Below are 12,472 nucleotides of genomic sequence, written 5' to 3' on the forward strand. Positions count from 1 at the left end.
ATGCCATACGATAATAAACATTAAGTCGCATCCAAATGGGGCATGTCGTAATGTGAACTGGCATATATGTCAGTATGTACAACATTGCATTGTATGTCTAAAATAGTATGTTTAAGGTCTTAAAATTAGTTGATAAAACATATCTCTACTTGTACATATATATATATATATAAGTTAGTTTTAAGTAGAGATATATTTTATCAACTAATTTTAAGACCTTAAACATACTATTTTAGACATTCAATGCAATGTTGTACATACTGACATATATGCCAGTTCACGTTACGACATGCCCCATTTGGATGCGACCTAATGTTTATTATCGTATGGCATTCCTTTGACAATACTATCTTAATCATAGCTTCATCACATAGATATGTATGCATGGTTCAGCTGAAGATGACCTTATGTAAAGGGTCAAAACCGGTCCTGTAGCATAATAAGTGCAATAAACAAGTATTGATAGGTGGAAATCCTTTCCTATTTCTAATTGTGTAGTTCACCAATACGGAAATGAAGATTATACATTACGCTAATGACTCATTCGGCCCGAGCCATGGAACCCTTCCGTTATCTCACCTTACTATGTAATTCAACTTTTCCTCAACAGATAGCAGAGTGAGTTACATTTGTAATTTGTGTAGGGACTCTTCCTCTCCAATGTTACATGCTCTTTGCTAACATATTGCAAGTTATAAACTTTATAGTGGGGTCCATATTGAACTTCGTATAAGCTTATGAAAGAAGTGTCTCTTGAAAGTCCACCTTTTCAATACAATGTTTTTTGATTTATTAGAAATCAAAAACAAAATTACATGTTAAAATTGGGACATGTTTCGTCTATAATGTCTCGTTCATTAGCCTACCCTTTATTAACGTCTTTAAAATGGTTAGATCTTGCTCTATAGTATGTATTCACGTAAGGACCGTAATGAGAAGTTCCAATTCATACGAAATATAGCTAAGTTTAATGGCTATAAAGTAAATATGGTCAACAAAACTATAAATAAAGTAGAACAAAAACAGATTTCAACATTAATCGCTGACAACCCAATAAAGACCAAGTACTCCACCTACACTTACAATAGCCCTAGCATACACCAAATTTCAAATGTATTTAAAAAATACGATTTCACCACTAGTAACACAAACCAAAATCTTTTTCTAAACCACAATACTGTTAACCCCGCAAGAGATTGGTTTTCTAGATCAGGGACTTGCAAGCTCACTTGTTCACAGTGCCGTTTTTCATACCTACGACAGACATGGAGAAGCTTTTCCACTAGATATTTAGAACACTTTAACTTTAATAAATACCAAAGATATTCAGCAATGAGTATACATATGAGTGAAACAGGACATACTTATACTACCATAGAGCAAGATCTAACCATTTTAAAGAGATTAAAAAAGGTAGGGTAATGAACGAATATGAAAACATCTATATTTATATTGATCGCCTTAACAACCAAGATCGTAACTTAAATGACGCCAATGAGTTACGTAGTCCCCTCTATGGAGTGCTTCCACAATTCCTAAATAAATTGAAATTAAGAGATACTTCTATTCGAAAGACAGATAAATCCTCTCAGCCTATAACGTCGCACACCAACAGGCCTCCTCCTCCTCCTATAACCCACTCTCCTTCTGCAGCATACCGTCCACACACAGCAAATACAACACTAGACACACGCAGCCTTGGCCACATCAACATACTCCAGCACCTAGGCTCTCAGCTGCAAACTGTGGACGACAAGAGGGTAAGCCTAACGCTATTTGTTAGACTTCCGTCAATTTTCCCCATATATTTTCGTGTGAGCTTATAATTAAGTTATTTTTCTTTATCCCTTTTTATCATTTCAGACAACTTCCCACCGCAACTGGAATTTTTAGTGCTAAACATGACATTCAGCTATAGGAAGAACCTTCTCTGGAGGTCCCCTCTTCCACTTTGTCCGCAGGAAACATACAAGTCAAGCCCGCTTATTTTGATTTTAAACAGCCACAATAGCATACTTTCATTCCATAAAAAAACAAGTTTTCAGAACATAAAAACAAAAAGAACCTGAATATTCACAAACATTAACTACCATATACTGTATGAGCCTTGTTATTTTATTCACTGCGATATTTTATAACTCAGTATTGTGTTATTTTCACCAAAGTGTTCATTTTATCTTAATAAGTGTGCTTATGTGATTTTTTAAATGTTAAAAGCCTTTTTATGTAATATCCTTTAAGCTTAGCCTTAATTCATTTCTACTTCTCAATTTTAACCTTAATATTAAGAATAGCATGGCTCATGATGCCTACATTATAGGAGAAACATGTCCCAATTTTAACATGTAATTTTGTTATTGATTTCTAATAAATCAAAAACATTGTATTGAAAAGGTGGACTTCCAAGAGACACTTCTTTCATACGCTTGGTAATATTAGTTTGAAGCGAGCTATCTCTAGACTTTGAGATTCGCTTGTAAACAAGATGGCTGCCTGTAGGCGACTGGAAGTTACCGCTTTATAACTCTTTTTAGAAAGTAATGATGATTAAGAATGGAATTTTTTCGGTGAAATTAGTAATAGTGTGATTAATGCTCCTGATGAACAAATAGATGTGGAAATCAAAGAGAAAGTGAAAGGAGATGACCATGTTACAGCTCAGCAGGCAGACAGAGTATAGACCTGTGATGCTAATAAAATAAAATGTATTTAATGTATTCCTTGTTCTGCAGTTCATGGTGTGAATGCCGTTTGTTTTCATGTATAAGTAAATCTTTAATGCTCTTGCAAATACAAAATTTCTCATCATGTGTAGAGTCACTAATCCCAGCCCGAATGCAGTTACAGTCCAGCAAATGTGCAGGACTCGGTGGATTAAGCACGATACAATAATGAACAGCAAAATGGAGAATTGTATGTTAGGCAACCTTAGTACAAGCCCCTTGCACATCTGTTCTATAGACTAGCAGGATAAGTAACAGACCGTAGTAGGCTCAGCGATTTTGAGTCCCACACTACACAGATATTTTTTTCTTGTGCATGGAGCTTAAGTTTTCAAACAGGCCAGTTATTGAAGGGCTCTGACTGCTAAAACACCAGTATTCGCTATAAAGCATAGGGAACCTCTAAACAAGGTGCTTGGCGCAAATGACAGCCTGTCAGCTGATGTCATTGGTATGATGATTTCCTTGCACCCTGTTTGTTGTTAGCTCCAAGCAGTAATTTTTGAGCATATGTAGTATTTATTGACAATGATCAGAAATGAAGGACAGAATAGTCATGTTCAGTTTAAAAATTTAACAATAGTGCATGGAAAATCAATTCACGATCAAATCTTTTAAACGTGAATGTGTCATTGATTAAAAACGGCAGTGAACAGCAGTAAGTACTGCTCTACTTCCTTTCCAGTTTTAAGTTATGGTACATTCTATGCCATGTATGTTTCGTTATATTAGTTTTTAGTCGCTACAAGTTGATGATACGGATTACTTCACTTTCGAGATGCGTGTGTTCTTATGCGGGTTTTTTTTTTTTTTTTTTTTTTTTTTTCATTACAAATTGTTTCTTGCATACCGAGCAAGCTGGCCATTTGGTTTGGGTCACATGGGCTCAAACCCTACAATCGGCATCCGTGAATAATGGTTTCCCCTATTTTCACACCATGCAAATGCTGGGATTGTACTATAATTAAAGCCAAGGTAGCTTCCTTCCCAATCTTAGTCTTGTCCTGTCCAATCGTTGCTCTTAAACCTGTTTATGTCGGTGTGATGTAAATCCTTGCATAAAAGATGGTGCTGCAAATTTTTAAAAAAATTGGAAAAAATGTGTTTCTTACATAGATAAATATAATAATTTACCTAATCACATCTCCTCTGCCTCTACCTGTAGTATTGCATCCCCCTTTAAGGGTCCAAGATGTGCATTTCCATAATAAAGTTAACCTCTTGCATCCCTTCTGGATACCAATAACTCCTGTCACCCTGTAGCATGCTCAAAGTGAAAATGCATATGGACATTTTTATGGAAAATATATCCTGTATTCATTCATTCATTTATTTAGCTTCCATAGACTGTACAATTACATATTTTGAAATATGCCAACAGTATAGGAGTTGTCAAGTGATTTCCTAATACTTGTTTGTCCAACCCTTGTCCCGTTTCCCTACGGGGTCGGGTATGAGGTGAGATGAATTTGTCGTGGCGGTTTTTTTATGACCGGATGCCCTTCCTGACGTCAACCTCATCAGAGGAGTTAATGAGAGATGAAATGAATGACGTGATATATGATAGTAGGGAGAGGGTGAAACCCGGTGCCGGCACATAGCCTACTCCTGTCGAATAGCACCAAGGGGTCTGCTCAAGGCTTAACGTCCCCATCCGACGGACGAATCACCATCAACAGCGTCATATGCCCTCACTCCATATGAGCACTGCGGAGAGGTTTGGAATTTAATCCAGGCTTTTGGCACGCAATCTAGTGATTAGAAATTGTATACCACCACCTCCCCTACCCTGCCGGCCAACATTCTGATGGTGAAAATTTTTTCGACCAACGGGACTCGAACCGGCTAACCTCGGTGTTAGACCGTTTTTAGACTTCAGCGCCTTAACGATCATGGCCACCAGGCGGGCTAACTGATTTCCTAATACTAACAATAATATATGCACAACAATGAACATTTTGAAAAAGAAGAACAGAAACACCACATACCTCAATGTTAGGACAGCACATCTTAATTTTTTTAAATAATATTAATAACCAATATTTACAAGACAAAATAAAAATATATTGGTGTGGTGTTAATAATGTGAACATAGTCAATGTGACATTAACATATTTTTAAGGCTATATATTAGATTACAAGTTAATAAGTAGTAGCATCATTACCAGCACTTCATCATGTATTCTTCTGTACTGTAGAAGCAGCTACTCAGCAGGAGATTTTTTAAAGCTGTGGTAAATGAACTGACGGGACTAATATATATATATATATAGGACTAGTATATATTAACAGTTTACCTATTTTATGAGATAAAGCAGGCATACCATAGTTAGGAAGAAAGTAGAGCTGGTAGGGTCCAATTTTAAGGGTACTAGATGCACTTGCAACACTTTTTCTATACCTGCCTGCTTCCCTGGTATTCAGGCAGTTAGTTCAGCTCATCACATTATCCTGCAATGTCTTCCAAACTTTCAGCACCACAGATTCAGTTGTCTCATTAACACATTTTCCCGCTTAGCACGTCATAAATTCAAAGTCCCGATTCTCATCATCTTAAATTTGTATAAAAATACCTCACTTATCACGTCACGAATTTTCGCTATTTCTGCTTGGTACGATCACATTTTTCCTAGCCCTGAAAATGTTATTTGCCATCCCTTGTGGAAGGAATGTGATTTCCAACTCGGGTAAGAGCCCTCACTGCAGTTGTGCGTGATAACTGGAAAAGGCCTTGAATTCTTGAACTTCATGGGATAAATTGCATTTAGCCTCAGGAATGTTCAGTTTTGCTTGCCGGTTAACAGCGAAACTGCAGAATAACACAATGAGCCTGTTTGTACTGGTAATTCGCATTCCATTCAGAAGTTAGAAATGTATTTAGTGTTTAATTGTACAGCGAAGGGTAGCGAATATTTGTCGTGCAGTAGCCTACATCTGGAACATAATCGTGTGCAGTTGACCAGCGTGGTGCATATCTGTCTTATGATAGCCTAATTATGGATACGGAAAAGGTCGTGAAATTCCTTACTAATGCAGACAAAGTAAAACGTATGCGTGACCAGAAAAATAACGTGTAATAACCCACTGGTCTGAAATAAAAGGCATCTGCTAACATTTGTTTTAGAAAGAGTGTGATCTGCAATAATAATTCAATATTTTTATGGGCCCCGTTCAAATGTTTTCACATTTGTTGTTTTTAACACTTTTGAATGCACTATTGTTATAAGCCCCAGTGGAGTAAGTTCTCATATTTGTTCTCTCGTGTTTTTTCACACTTTTAATACTCTCTTCTCATAGAGTTTTCACTGTACCCGTGGATATACGACATAAAATCCCCTTATATCAGAAAAAGTCGTATGTAGTGTTTCCATATCCCTCTGGGATAATTTTTATTCGTGTATTCAGTAGTACGTTTTCTCGCTTCACGTTCTTTTTCCTTGTCCCCTGAAGAAATGTCATAATGGGTTTTACTGTACCATATATAGTTTCATAAACAAAATCACTTGTGCTACACAAAACCTGATTGGAAGACATTCTGTTATAAACTGAATCTCGAATATCTGGGGTAATTGGGGCAGAGAAACCGTGGATAATTAAAAATCGTAAATGAGGGAAAATAGATTTTGATGAAGCAGTTTGCTAAATCAAAATACTGTGAAGTTACTTGGGGCTAAATTACTTTTATATACAGTAGCTAATGGCTAGCCAGCCAGATGATGCATTAAATTCACCTTCAGTCCCCACGTCTTCAAACGAATTGCGCCTCTTTGGTGCGTTTCATGCCAGATACTTGCATGCCTTCTGCTTGTTTCCATTGAAACTTCTCAAACGGGTAGAAATTCTCATGGTTTTCCTCTTCAGCAACACTTATTAATTTGTCTTTGTTTTTCTGGATATCCTGGATTGTTGCATTGCCCACACTGTTAATGCTACATGCTTTCGGGCATGAATAGTACTCTGTGTTGTTGGCACTACTGAACTCCAGCACTGTCGAACCCATTGCTCTGTAAGTCAAATGTTTGCGAGTAAACAGTCAAGTACAGAAAGTTGTAGGAATTCAAACTTGTCTTAATTTTTTCCCTTTTACATTTGCAAAGTGAATAACCAAGAGTTTACTGTATATTCTACATTTCTCCTCTTATCTGCGAACAATCTAAGTTACTCAAAGTACATTGCTTTACAAATATGTATAGTTTTGTTTTCACAATCAAATATGTAGAAGTTAAATTGGGACCTTTGTACAGGTAAGAAGCCTCCACCAGACTGGCCTCAGAGGGGTGAGATAGTGTTCAACCAGCTGTACTTGAGATACAGCAAAACTGAACCACCTGTACTCAAGAACCTCAACTTCGTCATCAAACCCATGGAGAAGGTAAGTGACACACAATACTGGAACTACTCTATATCTGTGATTCCACTTCTCTTCTTACATCAGAAAACATAAAGGCCCAATAATACTATCTGGCAGGAACCCCTACTCTGGGTTCTATCCCCCATTCAACACATATAGCGCTCATTTTCTTCAGTAGTCTCCCAACCTACAGTATCTGCTATATCGTGCTAACTATAATGAACTGCCTTGTATCAAACCAGACGTGTCAAGAGTTTATCACTCATACACTGTTGTACTTCAAGCTTTACCAACACATTCTTACATCTGAACTGAAATAAAACAACATTGAGAGCTGTTTCATAAATTTTTATTGTTTTTATGCCCCACTAACTACTTTTGATGGTTTTCGGAGATGCCAAGGTGTTGGAATTTAGTCCCATAGGAGTTCTTTTACGAGCCAGTAGCTCTACCGGCATGAGGCTGACTTATTTAAGAACGTTCAAACACCACTGGACTGAGCCATGATCGAATCTGCCAAGTTGGTGTCAGAAGGCCACTGACCCACTCAGCCCGGCTGAAGAAGTCCCCCTTGCTCGGCCAACTACAATAATTATCACCTCACAACATCAAGTACAAATTAAATAGCTTATAAAGAGATATTTTAATTTGTCTAATTTTAAATGTCAGTCTAATATCTTTTAGAATGTGGAATATCATTACCACAAGAACTGAAGACTACAGTGTTAATATACAATGTTCCAAAAACTTTAAAATTTATTTTAGATTGTTTACTTGTTGCTATTTGCCATGTATTTTCCTATACTTATGTATCTTCTGTAAGCTGAAGATGCCCCCAAGGAGGGACGAAACATGTTCTTTTACAAGGATAATACAGTATTCTAGTACTGAAAGGGGTGGACGTTTCTCAATATGTTTTGACCTGGATGAAATGGCACCAGGTGACTGGAGTCCTGTGTGATGATAGGATGCCTGAAATCAAAGGTGCAGAACAATAGTGGGCAGATTGGAGGTTCCACACAGCATGGAAATGAGATTGTTCCAGTGAGGACTGCGAGTAGCACCAACTGTAGAGAAACCATGGGAAGGTAGACTTGGATGGTATGGACACACCATTTGCAGGAAAGCCAGCAACCGAGTGGTCGACCAACAAAGCTGTGGATGGATTGCATCAGAGAAGACATGGTTGGTCTAATTGGAGACTGATATCCTGACAGTGGACACTGCTCGAGGAAGATGATGGTTTGTCCTTGTATCGTCTTCTCACACTGATCTCTTGTTTTGTTCTTTCCATGTATCTTTCATGCCAGGGAGTTAATCAGGTCCTCATAGTGCAAGTTACTGATTTCATTTTTAATAGCAGAAGAAAAATATTATTAAAAAATGAAAATAGAATCTTCTGAAATATGTTGATTGATACTGTCTGTTTTCAAAATTTCAAACTTATGTCCTGAAATGCAGCTACATTTGACTTATATTCTTTAGCCTTCGCTTAAAAGATATACGAGTTGATCCACCACTCGTTTGTTCCTTTGTAATTATGAGAGCGAATGCTGTAACTCGACAAACATTGACTGATCTTGTTGTGTTATTTCTCCTCAGATTGGTATCGTGGGCCGCACTGGTGCTGGCAAGTCGTCGCTCATTTCGGCTCTCTTCAGACTGGCCGAGCTGGAAGGCAAGATCCTCATAGACGGTGTGGACACCAAGACCATCGGCCTGCATGACCTTCGAGGCAAGTTATCCATCATCCCACAGGAGCCTGTCTTGTTCTCAGGAACCATGCGCAAGAACCTCGATCCCTTTGACGAGTACAGTGATGCTGTACTCTGGAGAGCTCTGGAAGAGGTGAGTTGTTCTCAGTAATGACTTTGATCCACTCTGCTATCTCCAGTAAGAAATTACACTATCAAAATTTGTATAAACTTACTTTATTAACTACTTGCTCTGTTGTTACCACACACTGGTGTGGACTTGGCTGTTCACGACTCCAACCCTATTCAAACAGAGGAATTAACCCTATGCAGTTAAACTCCCTGACCTGGGACCTCTGAACTTAGCTAGGCCTGTTAACTACCATTTAATCTCAAATACCATGCGCACTGTTTTTTCGAAAATATCACTTCCAAAATTGGGTGCGGGTCTTATTTTAAATTTTGGGAAATTTATCCTTCCAAACGCGTGTAAATCGGACATCACCGCCGGTGCGGCTTGGCAACAATGCTCTCTCCGCTCTAAGTATATGCTACTCCGCGCTTGGCGTCAGCTCACGCACGTTCTCGGAGTATCAACATGAATTTCACAAAAGCTTTGCGATCTTTTACTGCGAGTGAGAAACTGAAAGTAGTTCAGGAAGCCGAAATTATTGGAAATCGTGCCGCAGGTAGGAAATACGATATTGACGAGTCGTGTATTCTCGATTGGAGAAAGAAAAGTGTACTATTAACATGTAGTGGTGATCGTAGAGCTTTTCGTGGACTGAGTGTACAGTTTCCAGAAATTGAAAAAAAAAGTTTATAAATATGTGACAAAGGCAGGAATTGGGATATGGTGTGTCAACCGAAATGTGTCAGCTAAAGGCATTAGAGATCGCAAAGGAACTTTCATCGAAAGGGTTTAAGGCAAGCCAAGGATGGGTTTGTAATTTTTATAAAAGAAATGGGTTGAGTGTACGAAGGCATACCTCAATTTCACAGCGTCTTCCTGGTGCCTAGGATGAGAAGTTGTTGTTTCAGCGGCACATAATTCGGTTGTGAAGGAAAATGCATATTTGCTTTCTCAAATTAGCAATGCAGATCAGTCTGCTTTGAAATGCCAGTGGACAGGACTGTGAATGTTAAGGGCGTGAAAAGTGTTACCATTAGAACAGGTGGTAATGAAAAACAATGGTGTACGGTAATGTTGGGTATTCTCGCCGACGGAACATTGTCCTCAAGCAAAAGACGCTTCCTAAAAATCTACCCGCTGGTGTTATCGTCGGATCTCAGAACTTCGGCTGGATGGACTGTGGACTTGTGGAAGACTGGGTAAAGTGTGTCTGGCAACGTTGCCCTGGTGCATTATTGGGACAAAAGAGCTTGCTTGTTCTCGACAGTTACCGCGGCCACACAACAGATGCTGTGAAGAAACATATCAAGGATGGGAAAACCGACGTCTATGCTACAGCCGCTGGATGTCTGCATGAACCGTCCATTTAAAGCAGCCTTGAAACAGCTCTATACAGAATGGATGGCGGCTGATAATCACACACTGACCCCAACTGGTCACATTCAGCTGTGTTCGTGGATTTTGACGGCATGGAATCTTATCCCTGGAGACCTCATACGGAAGAGCTTCAGGAAATGTATTTCTAATGCTATGGATGGCAGCGATGACGACATTTTGTGGGAAGGTGATGGTGATGAAAGTTCCGAAGTTGGTACTGATGATGATGATAAATTAACTCGTTGGATATCGTTCTGGAAACGTTTGTTTAACTTTTATTTGTATTTTTTAATCATTTGATGTGTGTTAGTAAAGATTGTAAATAATTTTGACTTCCCTTTTTTTTTAAATTTTGTTCTTTCAAAATAAGGGTGCAGGTCTTATTCCAGATTATACGGTATTTTATTAAATTCTATTCTGAACAAGTTAAATAGGGTTTTTGCTATCAACTTCTTGGCTGAATGGTCACCAGCTCAGAAACACTCCACCTGTAGTGCAGGATATTTCTAAATGGAAAGAATGTCCTGTCAACCTTCCAGGATGTAATCAGGCCTGGACAAGATATGTCAAAGAAAATAAAAGTAGGCACTTACATAGATCACAAAATGGGTGCTAATGGTCAGAATGGGCATTCATAGGCACTAGCAAAATGCCTTTTATTAATCATAAAACTGATTTTTAAACTTTAATCTGCATGTACAGCAACAAATAGGCATTTTAGGAATGCTCATTTCTTGGACTGGTTCTGTATCCCACTTAATCTTGTGAGCATTCTCTGCCAATGTCCTCCTTCATTGGTTATTTTACTTCCTAGATAGCAAAATTAATCTACCCGTTAATGATATCATTTCCTAGTCTTATACTTCTGTTTTTGACTTGTTTATATTAATTTTGCACCGAGTTTTCAAAACTGTACCGCTTACGTTCAGCAGCTGAGTGCTGTATATGAGGGGAAACAACGGCTTCTCTGCTCTACTTTGTTCTCAGAAGCACAGGTCGGCCATTCCAAATATCTGCACCAGACCTCTCCTGAGGTCATGCCATTATTATTCTAATCAGCTTAGTCCAGTCTACATGATCAAAATAGACGAATGAAAAACTCGGGCTTGTTCTTCCTTATTTGGTCTTCTACTTTCAACTCCAAGGTTCCTACATTCTTCTGGAAACTACATTGGTCTTCCCCATTTCATTGTAATTTGTCTTTCTATCATTCTGTAAATAATCTTTGTTAATCTTTGACACGCAAGAGAACCGAACAAACCCCGTGGCTCAGAAGCCCCGAAGGGCTTTGGCCTACCAACCGACCACTACTCAGCCCAAAACCCTGGAGATTAAGAGGTGTCATGTGGTCGGCACAATGAATCCTCTCAGCTGTTATTCTTGGCTTTCTAGACCGGGACCACTACCTTGCCATCAGATAGTTCTTCAGTTGTAAACAGTAGGCTTTGTGGAGCTTGACCCAGCCCTGAGATCATGGTAAGAATCCTTGTCCTGGCCAGGTTCGAACCTGGCGCCTACAGGTGAGAGGCAGGCACGCGACCCCTACACCACATGGGCCTGCTCACATAGGAGATACAAGTCTATAGTGCGAGAGTGTTTGCATACGTCTACTCCCACTTTCTTATGTACTGGAATAATTACATTCTTCCTAAATTCAGCAGGTGGACTTGGAATCTCTCATACCTCTTACATGAAAATGAAAATCCACAGCCTGTTTCCAGTCATTCGATCGGGCGGCGAGGATAAGAATTGTGCCGGCTGCTGAAACATGTCGCACTCGTGTGGGACAATGATTAACGAATGACAGATGAAATAAAATTATATTGGTGAGTGTTGCTCGAATTGAATATGACAGGGAAAACCGGAGTACCCAGAGAAAAACCTGTCCCGCCCTTGCTTTGTCCAGCACAAATCTCACATGCAGTGACCAGGATTTGAACACGGAACCCAGCAGTGAGAGCCTGGCGTGCTGCCGTCTGAGCTACGGAGGCTCTTCATACCTCTTTCATATTGTGTGAAATAGCCATCCCAATGGCACCGGTAGCTCCGATGGAATGTGCTTTGTTTCTGCTTAGATCAGAGATAGTATGGCGCCTCCATAAACACTCTCTTTTCCTGCATGATCAATGTGCTAGGACAATGTAAATCCAACGTGTGTATTTTTGTATCAGTTTGCGAGGTTGAATTCTACGTT

General features: G+C 39.0%; 1 protein-coding gene and 1 long non-coding RNA gene across 2 annotated transcripts in view; one reads left to right on the forward strand and one right to left on the reverse strand.

The window, feature by feature from the left end:
* Window positions 1–12,472, forward strand: part of LOC136885487 (probable multidrug resistance-associated protein lethal(2)03659) — a 251,334-nt gene that overhangs the window by 197,969 nt on the left and 40,893 nt on the right. Inside the window, exons 20-21 of the mRNA XM_067158066.2 lie at window positions 6,968–7,095; window positions 8,677–8,922. Of these exons, the coding sequence (XP_067014167.2) occupies window positions 6,968–7,095; window positions 8,677–8,922 (374 nt within the window). The remainder of the gene's footprint in view (window positions 1–6,967; window positions 7,096–8,676; window positions 8,923–12,472) is intronic.
* Window positions 1–12,472, reverse strand: part of LOC136885488 (uncharacterized) — a 154,273-nt gene that overhangs the window by 45,396 nt on the left and 96,405 nt on the right. The gene's annotated exons all lie outside the window — the stretch shown is intronic.

The sequence above is a fragment of the Anabrus simplex genome, chromosome 14, assembly GCF_040414725.1.
Source record: "Anabrus simplex isolate iqAnaSimp1 chromosome 14, ASM4041472v1, whole genome shotgun sequence".
In the NCBI taxonomy this organism is placed as follows: domain Eukaryota; kingdom Metazoa; phylum Arthropoda; class Insecta; order Orthoptera; family Tettigoniidae; genus Anabrus; species Anabrus simplex.